The sequence below is a fragment of the Crocuta crocuta genome, unplaced genomic scaffold, assembly GCF_008692635.1.
Source record: "Crocuta crocuta isolate KB4526 unplaced genomic scaffold, BGI_CrCroc_1.0 scaffold61, whole genome shotgun sequence".
In the NCBI taxonomy this organism is placed as follows: Eukaryota; Metazoa; Chordata; class Mammalia; order Carnivora; family Hyaenidae; genus Crocuta; species Crocuta crocuta.
The window spans coordinates 10,541,965-10,553,092 of record NW_027528369.1 but is presented as its reverse complement, the minus strand read 5'-3'; the positions used below and the strand labels follow the sequence as shown (position 1 = coordinate 10,553,092).

Here is an 11,128-nt window from a genome sequence, read left to right as displayed (position 1 = left end):
AGCGGAGCTGCCGGGTCGGAGCTCGCCCGAGGCCCCACCCCCACCCCGCCTGACCCACCCCGCGCGCGCTCGGCCACGGCTGGTTTCAGCTTCCGCTCGCGTCTCACCTTCCTTCCTCTCGGAATTGGCCTGTCTATGTCCTTTGTCCGTTCTTCTGTGGCGCTTTTCTCTTCTTGTTACTTTGGGGGATTCGTGTACGTTTTAACCGTGAAGGCCTTGGGAGAGAATTTCTGACGCCGGGTGCTCCCCCCACCCGTTAAGGGTCCGTTAACTTTGTGAAATCGCTCCCTGCGCAGAAGAACACAGGTTCACCTGTGTCCGCTTGCTGGTTGGTGCGTTTTCGGCGCCGCGCCCCTCGCCTCGCCCCTGCAGACCACGCTTGTCTGCACTCGTATCCGCTGTGGTCACTCTTCCGGGCAGACGTGCTAGTTTCGAGTCAGGAGGTGGGACGTCCTGCCTCGTGCGGGGTGCACTGCCGCACTTGCTTGGCTGCCGGGGGCTGTGGGGCACGTTCCGCGGCCCTCCCGCCTGCTGCAGGGCCCCGGGCCCGGGAGTCTGCACTCAGCCAGACTCTGGGGGTGCCCCCCGGAGGCTCCAGGGCAGAAAGGCTGGCCCCCTGCCCCCCGGGGCCCCCCAGTCCTCGCCGACGCCCGGCCCGCCAGACTTGGCCTCCTGTCCTGGCCCGTCCTTCGTGGCTTGGCCTCCAGGTTGCCCTCCTTGCTTTCGGGGTCCCCCCATAGTGGAGCAGCTGGAGTCTGGGGTCCTGGCTGTCACTCTGGACTCAGGGGTTCACGCCCAAGTCCTGCCCTGTTCCTGGGGGCGGGGGCAGGGCTGGCCCCCCGGAGGCCTTGTCAGCCCCCCGTGACCGGGCCCCCCATACCCTGCAGGCGGCCTTCCACGGAGAGCAGTGGACCCCCATCGAGTCCAAGCCCAAGGAGCGGCCGCAGGTCGGGGGCACCATCAAGCAGCCGCCCAGCAACCCCCCACCCCGGCCCCCGGCTGAGGCCCGGAAGAGGCCCAGTGAGGAGGAGGCCGCGCCGGCAGGGGTCCCCGGGGGTCCCCAGGAGAACCCGGTCCTGGTGGTCGATGAGGTCGTGTGACGGGCGTCTCCACCATCCCCCGCGCGGCTCCCAAAATAAACCAAGGAGAGCAGACTCCCTGACTCCCCACGTGTACACCGCACCCAACCCGGCTCTGCNCCCCCCGCCTCCCCGTCTCCTCCCACAGCCTGGGACCCCGCCCCGCCCCCTCCCGTCGCTCCAGCCCCAGGGAGGCCCCTCGCACCCCGGACACAGGCTGTTCCCCTGCGGGAAAGCTGGCCCGGCTCAGGTGGCATCTGGGCGGCCTGGACCCTTGGTTTGGAGCTTCCCCGTGAGGGCCCTCGGCCTCGGCCTCCCTGGGGCCCTCACTCCTTCACCCGCAGACGACCGGTGCGGCCACCCACGGGCTGATTCGCAGAGCCAGCCACATAGGAGAAACTCGGCAAATACGGGCCGAGCAAAGTGTCCTTCAACCCCAGACAAAGGTCACTCTGACCCCGTCCCGTGGGCTTGTTTGAACACAGCTGGCCTTGATCAGGGGTGAAAATGGTCCATCCAGCAGGGAGGTCCCCTGGGTGGAAGGGCCTGCGCACAATGTGGCCAGAGGCAGCCCCTCAGGTGCGAAGGCCGCGCCAGGGCCAGCGGCCACACCTGCGTCAGGGCACGCCTCCCACGTCCCGTCCTTGGGGCCACACACAGCCCTTCCTGGGAGGGCACGAGAGTCTAGGGCCAGCGGCTGCCGCTGCAGGACTGGCTGGGTGCCGAGGGCCAGGCAGGGGTGAGGGTGAGGAGGGTGCCTTTCCCCGCTGCCCTCTGCCCTCCCGCGATGTGCTCTGCGGGGCGCTTATCAATTTAATGACACACTGACACTTAGAATAGTTGTTTTAGAAATACAGGGGAGGGGGGTGCGGAGGGGAGGCTTGGGGGGCCGGGACCAGCGTGAGGTCAGGGAGGGCGTGAGGGGAGCCCAGTGGAGCACCGAGCACCAAACCCCATTTCTGTTAAGAAAGTTCTAGAAGCATAAAAAGATTCCTTGTAGTCCAACTGTTTTTGGGAGATGGGTAAACCGAGTCACAAGACGGGCCTGCNGGGCGGAAGGTGCCTGGTGTCCACCGTCACTCCTCAGCCCCGAGGCCCGGAGCCTCCGTGCCTGCGCGGGAATCCCGCGGGGCAAATAAATAACCAATAAATACACATAAATAGGAGGCTTCCTCGGAGAGCCCCCGGCCGGCGGGTGCGGGGCTCAGGGCGCCGACCTGGGCAGGACGCAGGTGCAGCCGACGGGCACGCGGACGAACTCGGCNATGGACGCTTCCCTGCGTCCCTGGCCCCGGAGCCGGGCTGGACTGCAGCCCACGACAGGGCCAAGGAGGCGCTGCTCCGGTGGAGCCCCAGCCGCCAGCCCGGGGGCGACCATCCCATCCAACAGGTGAAGAGGCTGAGGCACAGAGAGGGGCGGGGATGGCCCAGCACGACGGAGCGAGGACCCCAGTGCCCAGGGGGCCCCTCGGCACTCACCGGTATCGCCAGGGGGAGATGGAGCGCTGGTGGATGTCGGCTTCCAGTACCTCCTCAGGCCGCAGCACTGGGCACTGGGTCCTAGCGGGGGGGCCGTCCTGCCGCCTTCTGCGGCCCACCGCCTCCAGGCTGGACACCAGGGCCACGGGCAGAGCCTGCCCCCACTTGGCAGCACGGGCCAACAGATGCGGGGGGGGCTGGCCCCGGGGCAGCTCCTCAGCCGAGTAGCAGCGGGGGGGCCCGTGGGTGTGGGGGTCCCCCCAGACTTGGGGGCCATGGTGGGCCAGGCCGGCGGGCATCCAGAACAGAAGCAAGAAGCCAGGGAGGAGCTGCTGGGTGGGCATCGGGTGGTCAGGTCAGGGGGCGCCCAGGGGAGGGGGCGCTCACCACCCTCCCAGCCTGCCCTCCTTCCTGTGCAAAGATGGGGCACAGCCCTCTCTCCGGAGCTGGGGAAACTGAGGCCCACAGGGACCAGCCCTTCAGCCCGAGCCTCCCAGAGCTCCTGGGTCCCGGCTCCCTGCCGTCCCCAGATCTGGGGGGCTTCTCGGACCCCCTCCCCACGTCCTCTGTGTAGGGGCAGGGCCAGGCGGGGCGTGGGGAGACGCAGCGGCTNTTTATACCCCCAGCCACACCTGGGGAAACTCCGGGGCCGCGTCCTCCCGGGGAAGCGCCCGCTGCGCTTCCTCTTCCCCCCCGGGCGGGTGCCCACGGTCCCCTCCCTGCCCAGGGCGGGCGTGCCCACCCCCACTCCCACTCCGCCTCCCCCGCCCAGAGGGACCCTGCCCCAGGCTGACCACCTGCAGACGGAGCCTCGAAGCCAGCGGGCTGGGTGTTGGCGCCACGCGGAGCCGTGGGCCAGGCAGCGGGCTGGCCTCCCTCCCTCCCGCTGCTGCTGGGGCTCCCCGGGGCCCCTCGCCCAGGCTGTGGACACGGGCTGGTCCCCTTTGTATCTAGCGTCCCAGGAGGGCCATGGGCGTCCCGCCCGTGCCGGAGGGGTTCCGGAAGGCGCTCTGGGAGCCGGCCCGGCCCGCGTGCGCCCGGGTTGGGGTTCTGCGGGAAGTCAGCGATGGGGGTGAGAACGCCGGGGAAGCTGCAAAGTGCCTGCACCCTGAGCAGCTGTATCTGAGGAGGCCCCTCCCTCGGCGCTGCCGGCTGCAGGGGCGGGGGGCGGGGGGCCCGGTGCCCGGGCGCCTGTTATCCGGGCCGGGGCGGCTGGAGGTGATCTTGTGAAGCGCTGAATGGCGGGGTTTGGACAGGAGTCCCCGGGTGCCCTGGCCCCTCGTGTCAGAATCTAAAGCGACCCCCAGCTGAATAGGGTCTGAGGGTGGAGGGACGGGTCGCCTGCCGTCCAGGGTCCCCCCATGCGGGCAGCTTAACGTCCCGGGACGCCGAGGCCCCTTGAGCGGGGAGGGCTCCCCGGGGTGTGCACGGGCAAGCGGGCTGTGCCGAGCCTGTTTCCCGGGGAGCAGGACACGGTCAAGGGAGACCCTGTCACTCGCTGGCCTGGAGGAAACGCTGCTTCAGATGATGGATGGATGCACTGAGTCCCCAGGGCTGCTCCTCCCTACAGCACCCCTGCCCACGGTCCGCAGCCCTCCGCTTGCATACCTCCTGCAGTGGGGAGATCATCACCTGAACTAGTTTATTAAGGCAGCTTCGACAGATTACTGCACACCGAGAGCTTAAAACAGCAGAAATTTATTCCCGCAGCTTGGAGGCCAGGGTCCGAGCGGTACTGTCGGCAGGGTCCGTCGCCTCTGCGGTCTCCAGGGGAGAGCCCTTCCTACCTCGTCTAGCTTCTCGTGGCTGCTGATAATCCTCAGGGTCCCTTGGCTTGTGGCCACGTCGCGGCCCCTCCTGTGTCCCCATCTCTCCTTCTCTGTGTCTTACAAGGACACTCACCTCATTCAGAATGAGCCCATCTCAGGGTCTTTACCGTAAGAGCATCGGCCAAGCCCCCTTCCTTGGACAAGGCACCAGGGCCAGGACTTCGGGGGGACGCAGCTGAGCCCACGGCCGCCTCTGCAGGGTGCGCGTCAGCCCAGGCTGGCTCTCCGCGAAGACCCCTCAGGCGAGCCCACAGCTCAGAAAAGCTCTCCAGTCTCCCTGCCTCCCCCCTGGGGGCAGGGGCGGCGGGGGGCACACCTGCTATGGCCCCAGCAGGGAGCTGCCCCTGGCGCCTCGGTGTCCCGTAAATACCGCGGGACGGAGGGAAGGGGGCTGCGCCTGGGTCCCCAGGGAGGAGGGGGGCGACAGTGCCCGGGCCACGGGGCGCCGGCAGGGGAGGCCGAGGGGGGAGATGCCAGGCGTGCAGGGCTCTCGCTGCCCTCCAGCCGGGAGGTGTGGGGGTCACGTCTGCCGGCGCTGCCAGCAGGGTCCCCTCCCACGAGGCAAGCAAGGCCCAGCCGTGCCCCCTGCCCGCAGCAGCCCCCACGAGACGCGGGTCGCACCTTCTGTGTCTCTTCAGAACAGTCTGCTGGGTGGGCACCGTGCCCAGGGGAGGGACCAGGGGTCAGGCCGTGCGCCCCCTGCGTTGTGACACCAAGGCCACCCAGCACTGTTCCCCGTGGGCCCGACAGCCAGTCCCGGAGGTGGGGGGAACTGCTCAGGGGGCCCAGGGGCGGGGCCCGGGGTCGGGGGCCCGGGCAGCCCCGGTGTCAAGGCTGCAAGGACGCAGGGCGGGGGCCCAGGCGGCGCCTCATTCCTGCGGGCGGCTGAGGCAAGCGCAGAAGTCCTGAGTTGGGCAAGACTGGAAAGGCGCCACCAGAGGAAGTCTGGAGGGCATCCCAGAGGCGGTGACCCAGAAGGCCCCGCCCTCGAGCCATGCCCCTCGGAACACAGGCTTCCTTCAGCCCCGAACCCCCCGAGCGAGGCCGCCTCTGCCTCCGCACATGCCGACCTGTGGGCTGGTGGCCGCCGTCACTGGGGGGAGCTGCTGGGAGNGTGGGGGTGCTGTGAGTGACCGAGCCGACGCCCCGCTCTCCCTCAGGACGTTGGAGATTGTATTTCACGTGTGAGAGATGAAAACACAAATTAAGTAACAAAACTCTTCAGTTTTGCTTTTTTAATCCATTCAAGAGAGAGGAGGCAGCCTCTTGGCTGCAGAAGCTCCGCCTGGGGGAGGCCGGGGGGCTTCCCGCAGGGGCAGGTGGCCGGCAGGAGGCGGGAGAGGTAGCTGAGGGACGGGCCGGCGGGCCTGCTCTGAGCTGTGGCGGAGGACTGTGAGGAGTGAGCTCAGGGTTCCCAGAAGGGGAAGCAGCCTGTGCAAAGGCCCTGGGGTGGGAGGAATGGCAAGCAGGCGCTGGAGGGGGTGCGTCGGCGTGTGTGATGTGGCGGTGCCCCTCTAGCTGTGAGGACTGGACACGGGGCAGCCTGGCGGACAGACACGGAAGGGGAGGAACGACCCTCAATTCTCCCCACTATTTACATGGTAACCACAAGAGCCAGGNGCTTGGGCTGCTGCCCTCCCCCTTCCCTGGACAGGCACCTGCCGAGTCGAGCCTAGACACAGCCCCGACGGCAAATGCAGAGCTGCCTAAACCAGGCCGGGGTTGAGCGGAGCCAGGGCTGTGGCTCCAGCCCGAGTGGCANGGCCAGGGGTGCTGGGCACACGCAGCTGGGCGGGGGGCTCACCTGGGGGCTCCTGGCGGCGGAGTGGCACTCACAGCCCGGCTGGCCTGTGGGCCCAGCAGCCCCGGGGTACAGAGCACACGGGCACAGGCCGGCCCCCAGAACGTCCTGGGTTCCGGCTTTGTGCCCTGGAAGGTCCCCCTCTCAGAGAACGGGAGCTCCCTTTGAACCCGGCTTTGACCCGATGGCAAATCAGATCGGCTGTGAGGAACGGCTGAGCCTGTAACGGGGGCCACCACGCCGAAGTCCCAGGTGCTGCAGGCTGTGGCCACGCGCCGGAGCGCAGTCCGCGCCCCCGCCGGGCCCCACTGCCAAGAGCCAGCCGGCCTTGGGGGAGAGCGCCCAGCGCACGGGTGCTACCCACAGCACCACCCCCCAGGACCAGACCTGGGGACGGGAGCGTGCGCTCCTGACCCGGGCGCTGGGCACCCCCTTCCCCCCCAGGACCAGACCTGGGGACGGCAGCACTTACGACCTTGTTTTGAAGCAACCTGAGGGCAGAAGGGCCCCCCACCGACTGCGGCGTGGGGCCGCCCCGAGGCCACGGTGCTCCTCCAGGAGTTAAATCCACAGCAGAAGGGGGCCCCCATCCGTGGTCCTGGCCCGAAGGGGCCCTCCAGGGCAGAGCGTGAGGACAGCCCCGCTCAGACCTCGCGGCCGTCTGTGCCCTGCGGTGACCCCTGCGGGCTCCGCGCACGGTCCCGGCACCGAGTTCACGACAGCTCCCGGGCATTGCAGGGGAGCCCCCGTGCCCCCAGCAGCTGGGGGCCANCCGGCCGGCCCGCCCGCCTCCCGGGTCCCCTGCCCTGGGCTGGGGCCGCTCCGGCCGGCCCGCCTTCCGGGGGGAGCCTGTGGGATTCAGCATCACCCTCATTTTGTGTGTGGCTTCTTTTCCAGCTGAGAAACTTTTTTTTTCCTTTTTTAATTTTTAAAAAGAATCACAGCCAAAATTAGACGTTAACTTCAAAATCGGAGACGGCTGTGCTTACCCTATTTATAAAAACACGAGAGTCTCTAACTCGGGGGGGCCGAGCCCGCGGGGCCCCTACACTTTCCCGGGGATCTTGGCCCGCTTGCGAGCAATGGCGTCCTCCACGGCCTTGAGCTGCTTCAGGAGCTCCTCGCGCCGCGACAGCGTGCTGGCCTTCCCTGATTTGGTGCCGGTGGACACGGCGGTGGCAGCGCCGGCGTCTGAGGCTTTGCCGGGCACACTCGTGACCTTACTGGAGCTCTTGGACTGGGGTGACAGCTGGCGCTTCCTGCAGGGGGGGGCGGGGCAGGGAGAGGCCGCAGGCAGGTCAGAGCGCCTCCCCCTGTGATGAGAGCCTCTCGCTGAGCAGGGGCACGGGGGCCCTGGACCCCGGCAGCTGTGCGCAGAGCCCCCGGGGTGGATGGGGGGCTCCCTGGACCTGTGGAGACAGGCCAGCTTCCCGCCAGCAGCGCTTGCTCTGGCCGCGGTGGGAGGGGCCCTGAGCGGTGGAGAGTGGAGGGGACAGCGCACCCAGGGCCTGCCTGGCCCCTGCTGGCCTGTCCCTCCTGCTGCCGCTGGGGCTTCTCTGCGGCCCCCGCAAGGACCCCCCGCACTGCTGACTCAGGAGCCCCAGGGGCCAGGGCACTGGCGCGGGGGTGGGGGCTGTACGGATAACCGAGGTGTATACGCATCCGGACCTCCACCCCGAGGCTGCAGTGGAGTGCGGGCAGGGCTGGGGGCTCCAGAAAGCCTGCTGCCCTGGGCCCCCTCGCTCGGGGACCTGCTGGGTGGCTGGCCTGCCCCGTGGGGACAGCGCCTACGCTGAGTGCCCAGGGCAGGGGCAGGGCACTCACCTGTCTGGAGGGGCCACGGGTGCCTTAGAATTCTGGCCTCTCTGCCGCTCTGGCTTCGGGGAGCCAAGTCTCCCACCTGACTTCCGGTCCCGAGAACCTGGATGACACGGATGAGGGAAGACCGGGGTCCCAGTCACCCGCGGGTGGCGCGCATGGACAGGTTTGGGTTGCCCGCGGCCCCATTCCAGATTCGCGACAGCTCAGTACCGCCNAGGGGCCGGGGGGCAGGGGAGAGAGAAAGCAGCAAGCCAGAGGCAACTGCGGCGCTGCCGTCCGATGAGACGAGAGGCCTTTGGCAAGGGCGATGGGGGTCTGTGCCGGGGCGCCCTCGGGCTCTCCCTCTTTCTGCTCCTGATGCCCCAGGGCTCCCGCCGGCCCCTCGGCCCCAGGTCCAGGGCAGAGACCTTCTGGGGTCACACTGTTTCTACTGCGACATCGAGGCCCCTCCTGGCCCCTGCGCGCTCGCTCACATTCTCACGCGGACTATGCTTCCCAGAGTCCGTGTGTCCCGCGTCACCCAGAGAGTGAAGACATTTTCAAGAGAAAACGATGACAAACCCACTAACTTCGGTTTCTGGAAATTTAGTTATTCCACCCATAAAAAAATGATACTTATGTTAAAACATAACAATCTACTATTGTCATTTTAACATAAGTAAACGTGGAAATATCTTCTTTCCCTTTAACTTCATAAAACCTTACGTACTGGCAGACACACCCACGTGATCGGCTCCCTGGGGTATCTTTTAAAGCCCCTGGGCCGCGCTGGGCCCTGCAGTGGGGGGCTCACCTCGGTCTGGGGACACGTTAGCACGCTTGGCTGGAGGAGGGCTTTGCCTGTCTCTGTCCGAGGGTTCATACCGCTTCCGGCTCCCTTTGTCAGCCGCCTGAGACAGTGGAGGGTGCAGTGAGGACCCTGGGGCTGAGCTGCTGGCCCCACGCGGGAGCAGCCCGGGCGGGACGCAGGGGACAGGGTGGTTGACAGCCTCACAGCCCCCCACCCCTCCTCGGGCTCTCCTGGTGCTCGCCGGGCCCCGAGGGGCGCAAGGCCCTTGGGTCCGGGCCTCCACTCTCTGCAGGGAAGGCCCCTGCACAGCACCACGTTCCCTGGGGGCCACCCGCCCGGGATGGGCCGCAGGGGACTTGGCCTCTCGCCCTTCCCGTCCTATGCAGCCTTGGGGACGTCAGCTCAGAGCACATGTCTGCTTTGCTCCCTGTCCCTGGGCTGCGCTGTGGGAGCCGGCAGGGCCCGGGCACTCGGGGAAGGGTCGGAGCACCCAGCANAGAACCCCGGGGCAGGCCCCCCCGAGCCACCACCAACAGCGCCCCCCACTCACCTTGTTCAGCAGCGTCAGCTTGATCTCCTTGTGGGCGACGAAGGAGCCCTGCTGGGGCTGCCCGGGGGGCGCCTGCGGGGGGGCCGCGGGCTGCGGGGCTTTGCCGCCTGCAGAGGGCTTCGAGGACTTGGGCAGCTGTGCCGAGTCCCTTTTCCGCTTATCTTCTTTAACCCCGTCTTCTTTTTTGGACTTTCCTGCCAACAACAAGCGCCAAGTCACGGTTGCCAGCTGGGCATGGCGGTCTCCTGCGGGCCATGGAGGCGGGGGGGCAGAGCCGGGGGGCGCCTGTGCTCTCCTGGGGGACCGAGCGAGGCAGGGCGCGCACCCTCCTTCCACGAAGGGCCTGCCCGCCTCTGCGGCCGCCATGCCCGGGACGCGAGGACCCCCTGTACCTTTCTCCTTCTTGGTCTGGGCTGGGGTGGGGGAGCGCGAACTCGCCGAGGACACGGGGCTGGCCAGGTCTGCGTACATGTCGTCTGAGCCCACGCTGTGCACCGAGCTGCTACTCGACGTGGCGCTGGACACTGAGGAGACGCTGCTCACGCTCAGGGACCTGGACACACAGAAGCGCGTCTGCACCCACGTGGCGTGACTGCCAGATGGCCAGGGGCGAGGCCGCGGGGTCGGCAGCGGGTCTCCATGCCCACTTTCCCCGGTTTCCAGTTCTGAGGAACGTGTACCCAGGAAACCCAAGATTTTGGGGGCGCTCGGGGTGGTTTCGAGGTGCCACCCGGTGAAGGGACGCCCATGTCCCCCGTTGAGGGTCCTGCACTAATACACAGCCACCTGTTTGCTGGGCAGGGACTAAGCACGAGCCAGGCTGGCGGCGGCAGAGCCGAGGGCCCAGGCGAGGAGGCCGGAGGGAGGGGAGGGCTCTGACCCGCAGGCACACCGGACCCCGAGGCAGAGGCTGCCCGGCCCAGCACGGGACTCAGGGAAGCAGGGGAATGGTGGCCCGTCTCACAGGCACTGCTGCCCCCAGGGCTCCCGCTATGAGGACCCCCACGCGGCAGGCCGCGGAGCCCCAGCACCCTCAGAAGACACCGACCATCACTTCCTAGGTCCTCAGACCCCGAAACGACCCGGGTAGAGAGGAAGGGCCCGCTTTTGTTTCAAGATGGGGGGACTTTAAACCTATTTTAGGAAGATGTGGGCAAATGGATGAACCACCTGCTGCCTAGAAATGAAAGAGAAAGTTCGCCGCAGGAACCTGAGCGCTGGCCTGACACGGCCTCTGCTTCCAGGCAGCTGAGCGGCAGAGCCTCTCCCACTCAGTCTCTCCGCAGGCTTTGCCACAGGCCGTCCACCGAGGGCCTCGGGCACGACCAGCGGGGTGGTGGGAGGGCTCCGTGCTGGCCTCAGGCCCGCTGGGCACCTCCGCGAGCTGGGGGCAGCCGCCTGAGGTCCCTGGTCTTCTCCGNCCGTCCCAGGAGCCACGGGCCCATGCGCCGCTGCCCTCCCACGAGCGCGCAGGGCTCTGCTCTCTCTCTCCTCGAACACCCGGCAGCACCGCCTCTTTCCAGGGGAGACCTTGGTGTCGAGGGGGCGCCTGCGTCCCTCACAACCACACCTTCCGTCCTAAGATGCTCGCACCTCCCATCGCGCTCACAGGGAAACCGAGGGTCGGCAAGGTCACGTCCCTCAGCTCTGGCACCAAAGATGTAGAACGCGCCACAAGGTACCCAGAAACCTGTTGGCTTACCTCCTGGGGGGGCTCCTCGCTTGCCGCTCCCTCCTCCTGGCTTCCCGAGGGTCCCCCGGCTTGGCAGGCTCGGGCGC

At 67.7% G+C, this 11,128-nt stretch overlaps 3 protein-coding genes across 3 annotated transcripts in view; 1 reads left to right on the top strand and 2 right to left on the bottom strand.

Moving 5' to 3' along the window:
- Window positions 1-1,182, top strand: part of CYBA (cytochrome b-245 alpha chain) — an 8,263-nt gene extending 7,081 nt beyond the window's left edge. The window contains exon 6 of the mRNA XM_077754113.1: window positions 888-1,182. Within this exon, the coding sequence (XP_077610239.1) occupies window positions 888-1,100 (213 nt within the window). The 3' untranslated portion in view covers window positions 1,101-1,182. The remainder of the gene's footprint in view (window positions 1-887) is intronic.
- Window positions 1,183-2,554: 1,372 nt separating this feature from the next.
- On the bottom strand, window positions 2,555-2,902 carry IL17C (interleukin 17C). Its single transcript, XM_077754187.1, has one exon. It carries the CDS (start codon window positions 2,900-2,902, stop codon window positions 2,555-2,557), a length of 348 nt encoding a protein of 115 aa, XP_077610313.1.
- A 4,243-nt stretch (window positions 2,903-7,145) lies between these two features.
- The window catches only part of ZC3H18 (zinc finger CCCH-type containing 18), a 48,917-nt gene continuing 44,934 nt past the window's right edge, over window positions 7,146-11,128 (bottom strand). The window contains 7 exon segments of the mRNA XM_077754186.1: window positions 7,146-7,447; window positions 8,013-8,109; window positions 8,803-8,899; window positions 9,350-9,543; window positions 9,742-10,120; window positions 10,240-10,339; window positions 11,052-11,128. The exon segment at window positions 11,052-11,128 is cut by the window's right edge and continues 21 nt beyond it. Coding sequence (XP_077610312.1) covers window positions 7,234-7,447; window positions 8,013-8,109; window positions 8,803-8,899; window positions 9,350-9,543; window positions 9,742-10,120; window positions 10,240-10,339; window positions 11,052-11,128 — 1,158 coding nt within the window. The 3' untranslated portion in view covers window positions 7,146-7,233.